The sequence below is a fragment of the Xyrauchen texanus genome, chromosome 3 (genome assembly GCF_025860055.1).
Source record: "Xyrauchen texanus isolate HMW12.3.18 chromosome 3, RBS_HiC_50CHRs, whole genome shotgun sequence".
Lineage (NCBI taxonomy): Eukaryota > Metazoa > Chordata > Actinopteri > Cypriniformes > Catostomidae > Xyrauchen > Xyrauchen texanus.
The window spans coordinates 11,250,942-11,264,644 of NC_068278.1; the positions used below are offsets into that span (position 1 = coordinate 11,250,942).

Genomic DNA, 13,703 nt, shown 5'->3' on the forward strand with positions numbered 1-13,703 from the left:
TTACTCAACCTCATGTTGTTCCAAAACTGTATGATTTTCCATCTTCGATTGAGCACAAAAGAAGACAGAATGTTAGCATCAGTCACCATTCACTTTCATTGCAACTTTTTTCCATACAATAGAAATGAACGGTGACTGAGGCTGTCACTTCCTAACATTCTGCCCAACATCTCCTTTTGTGTTCAATGTTGGGACACATGTGAGTTAATGACTAATGAATTGACATTTTTCGAAAACCGGTAACTAACACTTTGCATAATGTTTGTGCTGCTAGCATCATTAAACGGAATGGAAAAAATAATAATTGATTTCAAACAGGTTTCCCAAACACAATAAACTAATTGTTCCACCCAAAACATATGTCATTGGTTAAGTCAATGTTGGGCTGGTCACACAGAGTTCCAGGAAACTAACCTAGTAAATAGTTGTCTTAGAATGTTAATAATAGATACTGTAGGTGTTTTAACATCCAAAAAGTTACACACATTAACTTAGGAAGGTGTTATGAAAGGTGTTATGTTTTCAAAAAATTCTTCTTGTTTTCTCTTTTCTTTATCTATAGGAATCTCAGAGACAATAACTTATCAACACTCTCATGGATGGCAATTCGTAACTCAAACATGTCAACTTTGTAAGACCTTTTCGGTACAAGAACTGCATTAATGTACATACAGTATGCTATTTGTACAGCATGTAAGCATAATCAACCATTTCTTTTGGTTTGCTGTAGGCTGCTGTCTGGGAACCCTTTGCAATGTATCTGTGAGAACATCTGGATTAAACAAATGTTGGATGACAGTGAGAAAGAGGGGCTGCAATGTCTGCAGGATGGAGGGAGAGCAAAAGCCCTCACCAGACTCTCTCTTCCTTCATGTGGTAATGAAATTGAAACTACTGTATATAATGTTCAATGCACAGATAAGCTGGTTTTTACACAGGGCACGTTTGCTGCGGTCCGAATCCGAGCGTTGGTCTGGTTTCAGACTCACGTATGATTCTGTCGAACCCCGATGGTTTTAAAGGACACTGTGGCCTCTGTGTGGGTCGCATATTGTAATTCAGCAGTTGTACATGTCCAGGAGAAGGCGACTACTTTATATCTGATACATCTTTTTTGAGGACACAGCAGGTTGCATGCTCACTCATGTACATATATAAAAGGCACCAAACCTCTTTTGTGTACCACAACCTTTCCCTGACACTCATGATGCATGTGTGTGTTTGCTTTTGTGCAACTGATGATGTCATCATGCTTAAACCGACTAAAACGCATACGCAATTTACTTCCTGAACAAGGGCGTACTAGAGTACAGGTTGCTTTCTCCCTCACACGAACTGCGCCACAGTTCCATTGCAACCAAACTCAGACCACCTCCTACAGGTAGTCTCGGGTTCAGTACCACAGACCGCACCCCGGTCCACAAAACAGTCTTCACATTACCAAATGTTTCAGACTAAACTGCCAGTGTGAAAGCACCCTTAGTTGCACATCTTAGCAGTTAGAATAGTATTACTGGAATAGTTCACCCAGAAATTACAATTCTGTCATCATTCACCTCTAATGTCGTTCCAAACCTGTATGCTCTTATTTTTTCTGTGGAACATAAAAGGAGAAATTGAAGAATTCATGCAGCTCTTTTACATACAGTGAAAATCACAGTAACCACAACTGTCAAACATCATTTTTTTAGAAGAATATTTCAGCTCTGTTGGTCCTTACAATGCAAGTGAATGGTGACCAGACATTTGTAGGTCCAAAAATCACATAAAGTAACACAAAAGTAATCCATAAGTCTCCAGTGGTTAAATCAATATCTTTAGAAGCAATATAATATTTGTGGGTGAGAAACTGATCAATATTTTAGTCCTTTTTTTAAAAACTCTAAATCTCCACTTTCACTTTCAGATATGGACTGCCTCATAAGTTGACTGCCGCAGTGTTGTCACACTCCCCTTGTTTTTGCTTGTGTGCCAGTGGCACATGTGCTATAGGTTGCCGACCCCTGGTACAAAATTTTAATTGTTATTCATTAAAAATCTTCCCCTCCAATTCAGTTCTCATTCTGTATTTCTCTATTTTGAACTGTCACATTGCATTCAGTTACAACACAAGTGAGAATTAATTGTGTTTTAGCTTTTATGACATAAAACCTGGCTAAACTTCTTAACTGTTTATGAGATCCTCAAACAAAACTAACATATGGCTTAAGAAGTCTTGGTATATAGAGGTTGACAGTTGTGGTCACTATAAACTGTCATTGAATGGAAATGAGCTGCGAAAAGATTGTTCAAAATGTTTACTTTCATGCTCCAAAGAAACCACATGTGTAAAGTAACTGAATTAACTAACTTCCATATTTTAGGAAAAACCTTTTATAGTCAAACAGTCTGAAGAGAGTTTTATTTTATTTTTTTATGTAGAATTCTGATATGGAATTTCTGGTGCATCCATATAAATTAGAGTAAAAATGAATAAATGATGCTTCTGTCTTCCAGAGTATCCGCATGTTGACGTCATCCCTGCTGTGGTCAATCAAATGGCAGGAAGTAATGCTACAGTGATGTGTAGCGCATCTGGGGCCCCAACCCCTGAACTTACTTGGAGCTTAAATTCAAGTGAACACCCTCCTTTCATAACCAACCACGAGGTAACACCATGCTTGACATTTATTCTTTTATTTTTTTTATCCCCTTTTCTCCCCAATTTGAAATACCTAATTCCCACTACGAGTAGGTCCTCGTAGTGGTGCGGTTACTCACCTCAATCCAGGTGACGGAGGACAAGTCTCGGTTGCTTCCGCTTCTGAGACCGTCAATCCGTGCATCTTATCACATGGCTTGTTGTGCATGAAACCACGGAGACTCCCAGCATGTGGAGGCTCATACTACTCTCTGCAGTCCACGCATAATTTACCACGTGCCCCATTGAGAGCGAGAACCAATAATCATGACCACAAGGAGCTTACCCGATGTGACTCCTAGCAACCGGGCCAATTTGGTTGCTTAGTAGACCTGGCTGGAGTCACTCAGCACACCCTGGATTCGAACTCGCGACTCCAGGGGTGGTACTCAGCGTCAATGCTCACTGAGCTACCCAGGCTCCCCATGCTTGCCTTTTTAAGTGTAAGGCTAGTTACTATTTCTGCAGTGTGTATATTGTGTGCAAATGTTCTGTATGATATGCATGAAAAACCCAAATTACCTACTACATTTATTTAAATGAACAGTATACAAAAAGTACACTGTGCAGAATACTGTATCCCACAATGCAATGCGTGACTTGACTTTCCAATTGTCTGTGTAATGAATGAATCAAAAATTATTAGAGGTTACATTCTAATAGTCTGCTCTATTGTCAATGGTCTATGTACAAATGCATCAGACAAACTCTTTTGAAGTTTCTCATTGCAATTTCATCTAGTTTTATTGGTTTTCAGCATCTCTAGCCATAAACACAGTGTTTTTAGGATGCTTTGTCAAGTGAAATTTAGTTTGAAACTTAAAAAAAATGTGTCAAGAGGCCCCTGCACTCTACTCCATCCAGCTATCTTTGAATAGCTGTTGGTTTGTTGCCTATACAACTGCTTTTCTTGTGCAGATGGAGTTGCGCTTACTTCCCCCTGCTGACTGAATTAGTCAGTCGATAAGAAAATGTCCTGTTGCATAAAATACGTACAGTCAGGAGGCATGATCAATTGCATAATTTGTTTTAGAATTAACACATTAAATATCCTTGTTTTGATTATTGGATAGTTATTTCCTTACATCAGTTTTAATTTACCTACCCCTTACACCATTTTACAAATTAATAACATTTAAACACAATCTTTCTAGCATCCTTGAATGGGCTTTCAAATATCTTAATTGAACGCAGCTGTGAAACCACAACTACTTGACCCTAACCCATGAAAGCATTTCCCATTAATATTTAAAACCCTCACTATAATATACACATTAAAAACCTTCATATTTAGCAATCAGCTGCATTTTTAAGCAGAAACTATCCCAGATTGTGCTATAATGATCATCATTTTTGTCTAACTCTTAGTTATTGCATTTCTAATAGTAATATATATATTAAAATAACAATTCAGCTTCACACAATCCTAAATCCTGTTTTTAGGGCCCTGAGAGTCTGTTTGTGTACATATGGTTACAGTTGGTGTTGAACTTGTTGCTGTGAACTTATTGATGAATTATAATTTCTGTTCGCACCAATACATGCATAGTCACAGTGAATGAGACCCGTTTTCTTTCAATTGTAGTTTTAGATCTTTTTGCTTTCCGTGCAACTTTATATGCATTTTATTTCATTGATGATGTTTTCATATTCTAATCAATTAAACAGCCATTATTAGGTGTATGTTTAGACAGATCCACTTCAGTTTGAAACTACTTCAGATCAGATACCTGTATTGTTGTCTTCTCATAGATTAACAAAATGGATCTACAGTCTGTGTTGACTCTAAATGGACTTTCACCTGATGACAATGGCCGAGAGCTCACCTGTAGAGCTGAAAACATTGTGGGCCAGAAAGAGGATTCAGTCCTGCTCAATATTCTCTGTAAGACTCACAGTTTGTGGTGTGGAATTCTTTTGCATTGCTTTGGGTACCAACTTCACTTTTTTCCTCATTATTGTATTCTTTTCCAGAAGTCCACTAATAATGTTAATCCAATTTTCTTGCTCCAAAAATAGTTGTAATTTATAGTACATGCTTGCTATGAATTCTATGTAAATGGCCTTTCGCAATGTTTACTTATGGGTTGCAAATTTGCTTCTGGGTCCAATATAATTTGCCTAAACCCATTTGCAATACCAGCCTCTTTGCAAAATCAGCATTACATTGTGACAGATGCACGAAACAATCCATGCTGAAAGTGCAGCCCAAACTGGGTCAGACTGAAATGATCAGGGACCTCGTAAAAAAATAAACATATATACTATTAATGGTATTAAATTGTAATTTTAATTTGTGGAGATTGAATGGGTTTAAGAAATGGTTGGTTGAACGATTGGTAAAGGTTTAAGAGTCCAAGGTGCATTTAAAATTTGTGCCAAATGCTTAAAAAAAGAGGACATTTGCCCTCAAGCTATCATATGAGTCTACTGGGCTCTGCAAAACAAAAACAAAATGTTTCATAACGGCACTCTAAAATATATTTCAGTTTCCCCACAATATAGTAAGCTTTAAGCATTCTTGTAAAATGTACTGATTGGATTTTGTGTGCTAATGATCGTTGTTTGCATTTAAAGGTGAAGTGTGTAATTTTTCTGATGTTAAAATACTTTCTGCTATCCCAGTTAGTAAGATTGACTTCCCAAAGAGTGTAAACAATGTGGCTCTTTCAAAACATTGATCTGGTTGTATGACCAGTCCAACATGTCAACTTCTGGCTCAACCAACAGCATAAGTTTGGGACAGTTGTTTACCTTGAAAATGTCTAGTTTGTCCGAACTAATGGTTTAAGATTGGTTGCCCCTGCTGATTGGTGCTGTAACAGCTTTATGGGAGCAAAAAGCGTCATTGAAGAAAAATAGACATGCATTCTCACAAAGTTATTTTTAAACAAGCAACATATAAATAACAAATATTTCAGTAACACTAATCGATAAGGTTTGATTTATTAACATTAGTTAATGCATTAGGTATCATAAACTAATAATGAACAGTATATTTTTTACAGTATTTATTAAAGGGATACTTCACCCCAAAATGTTAATTCTCCCATCATTTACTCACTCTCATACAATCCCTTATGTGTATGACTTTCTTTTTTCTGCTGAACACAAACAAATATTTTTGGAAGAATATCAATGCAAGTGAATGGTGACCAAACTTTTGTCCAAAAAGCATATGAAGGCAGCGCAAATGTAATCCATATGACTCCAGTGGTTAAATCCATATCTTCAGAAGTGATATGATAGGCGTGGTTGCGAAAAATATCAATATTTAAGCACTTTTTTTTTTATACTGTAAATCTCCACTTTCACTTTGACATTTTTCTTCTTTTGTTTTTTTGCAATTTGCATTCTTTGTGTATATTGCCACCTACTGGGAAGGGAGGATAATTTATATTAAAAAAAGAAATATAGATCTTTTTCTCAACCACGCCATATCGTATCATATCGCACCTGAAGACATCGATTTAACCACTGGAGTAATATGGATTACATTATGCTACCTTTATGTGCTTTTTGAGTTTCAAAGTTTTGGTCACCATTCACTTACATTCTTCTAAAAATCTTAATTTGTGTTCTGCAGAAGTAAGAAAGTCATACACAACTGGGATGGCATGATGGTGAGTAAATGTTGAGAGAATTAAATTTTTTGGGTGAACTATAACTTTAAACTTTGATAATGCTAGTAAAATAAAAATTCAGTTGTGCATTGTTAGTTCATGTAAGTTCATAGTGCAGTAGCTAATGTATCCATATGTAACTTTTGATTAGCCAAGAGTAATAAATGCTGTAAAAATGTTGTTCATTGTTAATTCATGTTAACTAATATTGTTAACTAATGTTAACAAATACAACCCTGTTGTAAAGTGTTACCAATATTTCAGAAATATTTCACTACTTAAAAAGCTGCATTGACATCACAACACATGCACTGGCTGGATAGTCACTAGGGTTGCCATCCATGGGTTTGCCATTTTTTTTCTGTCCTGGAAAAATACAAAATGTCCTGGAATTTGAAAATGTTCACACATGTGAGCAATAGCTAACAAACACACTTGGAATCCTGACACCATGAAAGGAGAAGAAACTTATCGAACTCTCTACTTAATAGCTCTGTAATATGAAGCATTGGAGAGTCGAGTTTAGTGAATCGGTTTGTTCTGACGGTTTATGTTGAACCACTAAACTTAAAATGACACACTTCACCTTTGTCGTAATATATGCAGTGGCAAGAAACAGTATGTGAACCCTTTGGAATTAGCTGGTTTTCTGCATTAATTTGTCATAAAATGTGATCTCGTTTTCATCAAAGTCACAAGTATAGACAAACACAATGTGCTTAGGCTAACAACACACAAACAATTATAATCTTTCATGTCTTTATTGGATATTCATAGTGCTGTTGAAAAAGTAAGTGAATCCTAGGATTTAATAACTGGCAATCCTCCTCTGGCAGCAAAAACCGGATTAGACCTGCACATTGTTTTGAAGGAATTTTTGACCATTACTTCTTACCAAACTGCTTCAGCTCAGCCATATTAAAAAAAATGTCTGTTGTGAACGGCACTCTTGAGGTCATTCCACTGCATCTCTAATGCGTTAAAGTCTGGGCTCTGACTGGGCCACTCCAAAAGGTGGATTTCCTTTTTTTAAAGCATTCGGTTGTGGATTTATTTAGATGTTTAGGGTCATTGTCCTGCTGTATCACCCAACTTCTACTGAGCTTCAGCTGGTGCACTGCCACCCTGAAATTATCCTATATGATATTTTGATAAACTTGGTAATTAATTTTTCCCACAATAATGGCAAGTGGTCCAGGCCCCGATGCAGCAAAGTAGCCCCAGATTACAATGCTCCCTCCACTGTACTGGGACTGATGTTTTCATGTTGGTACGCGGTGCCCTTTTTACACCATACGTAATAACGCATGTTGTTCCCAAACAATTCAACCTTAGTTCCCTCTCGAGAGGTCTCTCCTATTGCGTAAGTAGCTTACGCTATGGGAAAACTCCGTTTCTCGAGAAATATTGAAGTCTTTATGTAAAACGCATTGCAGCTGCACAGCAGACAGCAATGAGCGAGGCAGCTCGGTCATTGGCTGTGCTGCGGCAACTTGCTCGAACCAATGACGGGGCGACTCTGAACGCGCAACCAATGAGCGCGCTTCGCGCTCGCGTGCTCAGAGCCCGCCAAGATGGGCGTGGCTAAGGCTATATATTAGACGCCCCGTCATGAGAGTTCTTTAGATTTAATCTCCTTCAGCAAAGACCTTCTCTTCGCTGGATCCTCCGGATTATTGGAGTCTTTTCGCCCGCCGTTGACAAGCCTACAGCAGGACGGCTACGAGGACGCCGGCGCCTTCAGCCGACTTCAAAGCCTTCTGCTACGCCATCCGGCGCACATCACCTTGATATCCTTTTACTAAGCTACTTTGCAAGTGTTCGCCTCTGCAACGCTTTTTTGTCATTTAGTAAAAGAGCAAATTCGAGGCGTTGTTTCAAATGCCTTCGACCTGCGCCTCGTGCAGAGGCCCTCTTCCTGACTGGGACAATCACATTTTCTGCGCTCGCTGCCTGGAACCTGACCACGCAGAAGCTGCTCTCACTCGAGGCGGATGCCCCGAATGTGACTCCCTGGGCCTCACCGAGCTGCGCGCTCGCTTTGCCGCCTTCGCCGCGAACGAGCCTGCTACCACCGTGCTGCCATCCCCTCTGTTCGAGCCGCGCAAGAAAAAGCGGCGCTCACGGAGGCCGCCAGAGCACGCGTACTTCAGTGACGTCACGCCGGGCCAGTCCCCGCGTGCTTCACCACCACCCGAGGAATCCCTGCCGCCAGTTCAGTTCACGCAGGCAGACCAGCACCCCTCCGGAGCGGTGGGTCTCGTCTCGTTCGGCGCTTCAGGGGACGACGGTGAAAAGGATGACAGCCTTTTCATTGACGCTGCATCCGACGACTGGCCGGGCTCGGCCTTCGACCCCGCGCCGTCGACATTAGCGGACACGAGCAGGGGCACCAGCATGGACTCAGAGATCGTCCGCATCCTGTCCAAAGCCGTGGAAGACCTCGGGCTCGACTGGTCTTCTCCGGAAGAACCCGCCCGCAGCCGGCTGGACGAGTGGTTCCTGCAAGGCATTACCCAGTCCCCTTACAGGCGGCAGGAAATGTCTGTACAGCAGTCAATGGGCCAGTCACAGAACTCGCTCACCTGCAATCAAACGCCGTTTTATCGGCAACACACAGAAATCACAAAAAGAGTCATTTTCTGCCTGTGTCACTAAGGGGTCACGTGTCCACACTAAAGTGCGCATTCCCACATATCAATACTGTCCAAACAGTGCCGAATACTTCCCCAGCTCAAGCTGGAAGCCCCATAAAGGTAGCGCGCGTGCCTGCTGTCATGCATGCACCCCTACACACAAACACTGTATGCATGCCCAAAAACCCCCTGCCACGAGCGGGAGGCTTTATGAAAATGGCGCGCGTGCCTACTACGGTATATGCACCCCCACCCATAAGCGCTGCCCATACAGTTTCAAACAGTTCTCTGGCTCATGCCGCGAGCATCACAGATGCGACGCGCGAGCCAAGAAACTCCCTGCTAAGAACGGGAAGCTTTATGAAAGTGGCGCGTGTGCGCATTACAATGTATGCACCCCCACCCATAAACACTATCTATAAAGTTTCAAACATTTCTCCAGCTCATGCTGCGAGCATTACGGAGATAGCGCGCATGCCTGTAATCTCACACGCACCCCTGCACTCGGCACTCAACAAAGCTGCTCAGCGCGCTCCCGCGCCTCTGAGAGCTGTAAGCTCAGTGTTAGCACAAGGCAATTCGCTGGCAGGGCCCATACGTCACTGCGACACGCCCCCAGCCAGCATTCAGCCCATATCTGTGCGAGCAAAAGCCTGGGAAAAAATCCCCGACATGCCGAAATGGGTTTTGAACATAATAAAACACGGTTACTCGCTTCAATTCGCTCACAGACCACCCCGCTTTTCAGCGGTGGTCGAGACGAAAGTGAGGAAAGATGTTTCACATGTTCTACGCACCGAGGTGCTCAAACTGATAGAGAAGGGCTATAGAAACTGTTCCTCCCTCTATGAGCGAGGCGGGTTTTACAGCCGCTACATTCTCGTCCGAAAAAGGACGGTGGCCTCCGCCCCATCCTAGATCTCAGACATCTGAACAAAGCTTTAATGATTCGCTCGTTCAGAATGTTAACGACCAAACATATCCTCGCGCAAGTTCGCCCGGGGATTGGTTTCGATCAGTGGATTTGAAAGACGCTTACTTTCACATTCCGATAGCGCCTCATCACAGGCCATTTCTGAGATTCGCTTCGAGGGACAGTCATACCAGTACACAGTACTACCATTCGGCCTATCATTGGCCCCCCGTACATTCACGAAATGTATGGACGCAGCACTTTCCCCCCTGAGACAGCGGGGAGTGCGAATACTGAATTACCTCGACGATTGGCTAATCCTAGCACAATCAGAGAGTCAGTTAACGACGCACAGATCTTGGGTTATCAGCCATCTAGAATGCCTGGGTCTGAGAATCAATTTTGCAAAGAGCGTGCTATCCCCCAGCCAGAATATCTCTTTTCTGGGAATAGTGCCACATGTGTCCTCTCCAACGCTGGCTCAAGAGCCGTGTCCCCACTCATGCGTGGCGCTCGGGCCACTATTTAATCAGAGCGAATCACGGCTGTATAAAAGCCCTGACGCCCTGGAAGGCCGTCGACTGGTATCAAACCGGCGTGAGTCTGGGCGTGAACACACGGAGAAAAATGATCACGACAGATGCCTCCAAAATAGGATGGGGGGCCCTTTACGAGGGCAGGCCTGTCTCCGGTTGTTGGTCAAACCCGGAAAAGCGCCTACATATAAACTGTCTGGAAATGAAAGCGGTCGCCTTGGCTCTCAGAGCCCTGCTTCCGTACCTGAAAAACGAACACGTCCTGGTCCGAACGGACAACATGACGGTAGTATCGTATATAAATCGCCAGGGTGGACTCAGGTCGAGCTCCCTGCACTCTATGGCCAGGGAGCTCATCTTATGGTCACAGCACAACCTGCGCTCGCTGAGAGCAGCGCATGTGCCAGGCGTCCTGAACCAGGGAGCGGACATGCTGTCCAGAGACAAAGTTCTCCCAGGAGAATGGTCTCGCCACCCCCTGACGGTTCAGTGGTTATGGCAAACCTTTGGCGAGGCAGAGGTCGACCTCTTCGCCTCCAGGGAAAATGCGCACTGCCCTCTTTTCTTCTCAAACAGCACGGACGCACTCGCCCAAGTCTGGCCGAGCCGCCCCTTGTATGCTTTTCCCCCGATCGCGATGCTACCTCAGGTCATCAGTCGGATCAGGGAGGTGAAATGTGCAGTGCTCCTGGTAGCCCCACTCTGGAAGAACCAGACGTGGTTTCCAGAACTAATGCAGATGATGCAATCTGCCCCATGGCCGATTCCGTTGAGGCTGGACCTCCTCAGGCAGGCCAACGGGATGATTCTTCATCCCCGCCCCGATCTGTGGGCCCTCCATGCATGGCCCCTCAACGGGTTCCAGAGAACCTCCCCAGCGGAGTGTTGAGAACCATCACTGAGGCGCGAGTGCCCTCTACGAGGCGCTTATATGCCCAAAAGTGGAAAGTGTTCAGTGACTGGTGTGATACCAAGAGCTTGAACCCCAAATCGTGCGAGATACCAAGTGTACTCGCCTTTTTGCAAGAGCTGCTGGAGGCGGGCCGCACACCCTCCACGCTCAAAGTCTATGTGGCTGCCATAGCAGCGTCACACAATCCTGATAAAGGACGCTCATTAGGGAAAAACGACCTAATCATTCATTTCCTAAGAGGCGCTAGGAGGATGAACCCTCCTCGCCCCCCCTCGGTACCGATCTGGGACCAGGCCACGGTCCTGGACGCACTCAAGAGTACCTCGTTCGAACCTCTCCGAACCGTGCACCTTAAACAGCTCTCGCTCAAAACTGCACTCTTGCTGGCACTCGCCTCAGTCAAGAGAGTGGGCGACCTGCACGTGCTGTCATCAAGCGCTCCTTGCTTGGAATTTAGACCTAACAACTACAGAGTTGTCCTTAGGCCAAAGCACGGGTATATTCCTAAAGTGTTCTCCACACCCTTCAGAGTACAGGTGATATCTCTGGCAGCGCTATCGTCTCCAGCAGACGAAAGCGACGCTAATTTACTCTGCCCGGTCAGGGCGCTCAGAGTATACTTGGAACGTTCTGCCTTGTTCAGACAGACGGAACAATTATTCGTATGCTTTGGCGGCCACACTAAAGGTCTCGCAGTTTCAAAGCAAAGAATATCGCGCTGGATAGTAGATGCTATAGCGCTGGCTTATGAAGCCAAGGGCCTTCAATGCCCCTTAGGCGTCAGAGCTCACTCTACGAGGAGCATGGCCTCCTCGTGGGCGTGGTCGTGTGGGATACCCATTGAGGATATTTGTGCGGCGGCAGGCTGGGCCTCACCTTCGACATTTATCAGGTTTTATAACCTACAGGTCCCCTTATTGCATTCCAACATTCTATCAGCCTGACTGTAGTATGGACTGGAGTACGTATATGCTGAGCATTATCTCCTCCCTTATAAGGTCCGTCTCTGACTGACTTAGAGGGTTTTTATGCATATCAGTAAATAGAAAAATCAGTACATAAGATATGTGCTTGTGTTTTTACAATGAGCGCCCTACCATGGGCCACCTTGGGGCAAATGCGCTCTGTATTATCCCATTATATAGCTCGCCGTTGGCCGGCTCGTTGAATAATCACTTTGCTTTAAGGCTCAGGCATCTGCCTCTGGCCTTATAGAGCGAAGTCAGCACGCACAGCGTTTTGCATGGTGTTTCCATAGCGTAAGCTACTTACGCAATAGGAGAGACCTCTCGAGAGGGAACGACTCGGTTACTAACGTAACCTCGGTTCCCTGAGAGGAGGGAACGAGTATTGCGTAAGCTGCCGTGCTTGTGCTTGGTCAGTCGCTTCAGTCGATTGAACCTAAAGAACTCTCATGACGGGGCGCCTAATATATAGCCTTAGCCACGCCCATCTTTGCGGGCTCTGAGCACGTGAGCGCGAAGTGCGCTCATTGGTTGCGCGTTCAGAGTCGCCCCGTCATTGGTTCGAGCAAGTTGCCGCAGCACAGCCAATGACCGAGCTGCCTCGCTCATTGCTGTCTGCTGTGCAGCTGCAATGTGTTTTACATAAAGACTTCAATATTTCTCAAGAAACAGAGTTTTCCCATAGCGTAAGCTACTTACGCAATACTCGTTCCCTCCTCTCAGGGAACCGAGGTTACGTTAGTAACCGAGTCATTTCATCAGTCCACAAAACATTTCTTCAGCAGTATTGTGGAGTTTCAAGGTGGTCTTTGGCAAACTTCAGGCACACAGCAATGTTTTTGTTGGAAAACAGTAACTTCCTTCGTGGTGTCCTGCCATGAACACCATGGCTGTTTAATATTTTCTGAATAGTAGACTCATGAACAGAGATGTTAACCAGTTTCAATGCTTCCTTCATGTCTTTAGCTGTCACACCTCATTGAACATTCTGCGGTGTGCCCTTTGAGACACCTTGGCTGGACCGCCACTTCTAGTGAGAGTAGCAACAGTACTAAATCTTGTCCATTTATAGAACATTTGCATAATTGTGGACAGATGAATATCTAAGCTTTTCAAGATAACTTTTAAGATAACCATTTCCAGCTTTTTGCAAAGCAACTATTCTTGATCGGAGGTCTTCTGAAATCTCTTTTTTTGTGAGGCATGGTTCACGTCAGCAGATGCTTCTTGTCAACTCAAGATGTCTGAGTGCTTTTTATAAGTCAAAGTAGCTCACACCTCCAATTTCGTTTCTTTAATTGGATGCCAGATTTGCCAACTCCTTGTCATGTGACGGGACCGTCATTATCATCCGCTTTCTGTCTTGTGCTTTTTTGTGGGCACATGGGCCCAGTTGTTGGTTACCGACGTGCGCGAGTTACCACCGTGCGACTTCCG

The 13,703-nt window shown here is 43.8% G+C and overlaps 1 protein-coding gene across 1 annotated transcript in view; it reads left to right on the forward strand.

The window, feature by feature from the left end:
• ntrk2b (neurotrophic tyrosine kinase, receptor, type 2b) overlaps positions 1-13,703 on the forward strand; it is a 38,894-nt gene that overhangs the window by 7,718 nt on the left and 17,473 nt on the right. Inside the window, exons 4-7 of the mRNA XM_052098921.1 lie at positions 563-631; positions 731-876; positions 2,497-2,648; positions 4,433-4,565. Of these exons, the coding sequence (XP_051954881.1) occupies positions 563-631; positions 731-876; positions 2,497-2,648; positions 4,433-4,565 (500 nt within the window). The remainder of the gene's footprint in view (positions 1-562; positions 632-730; positions 877-2,496; positions 2,649-4,432; positions 4,566-13,703) is intronic.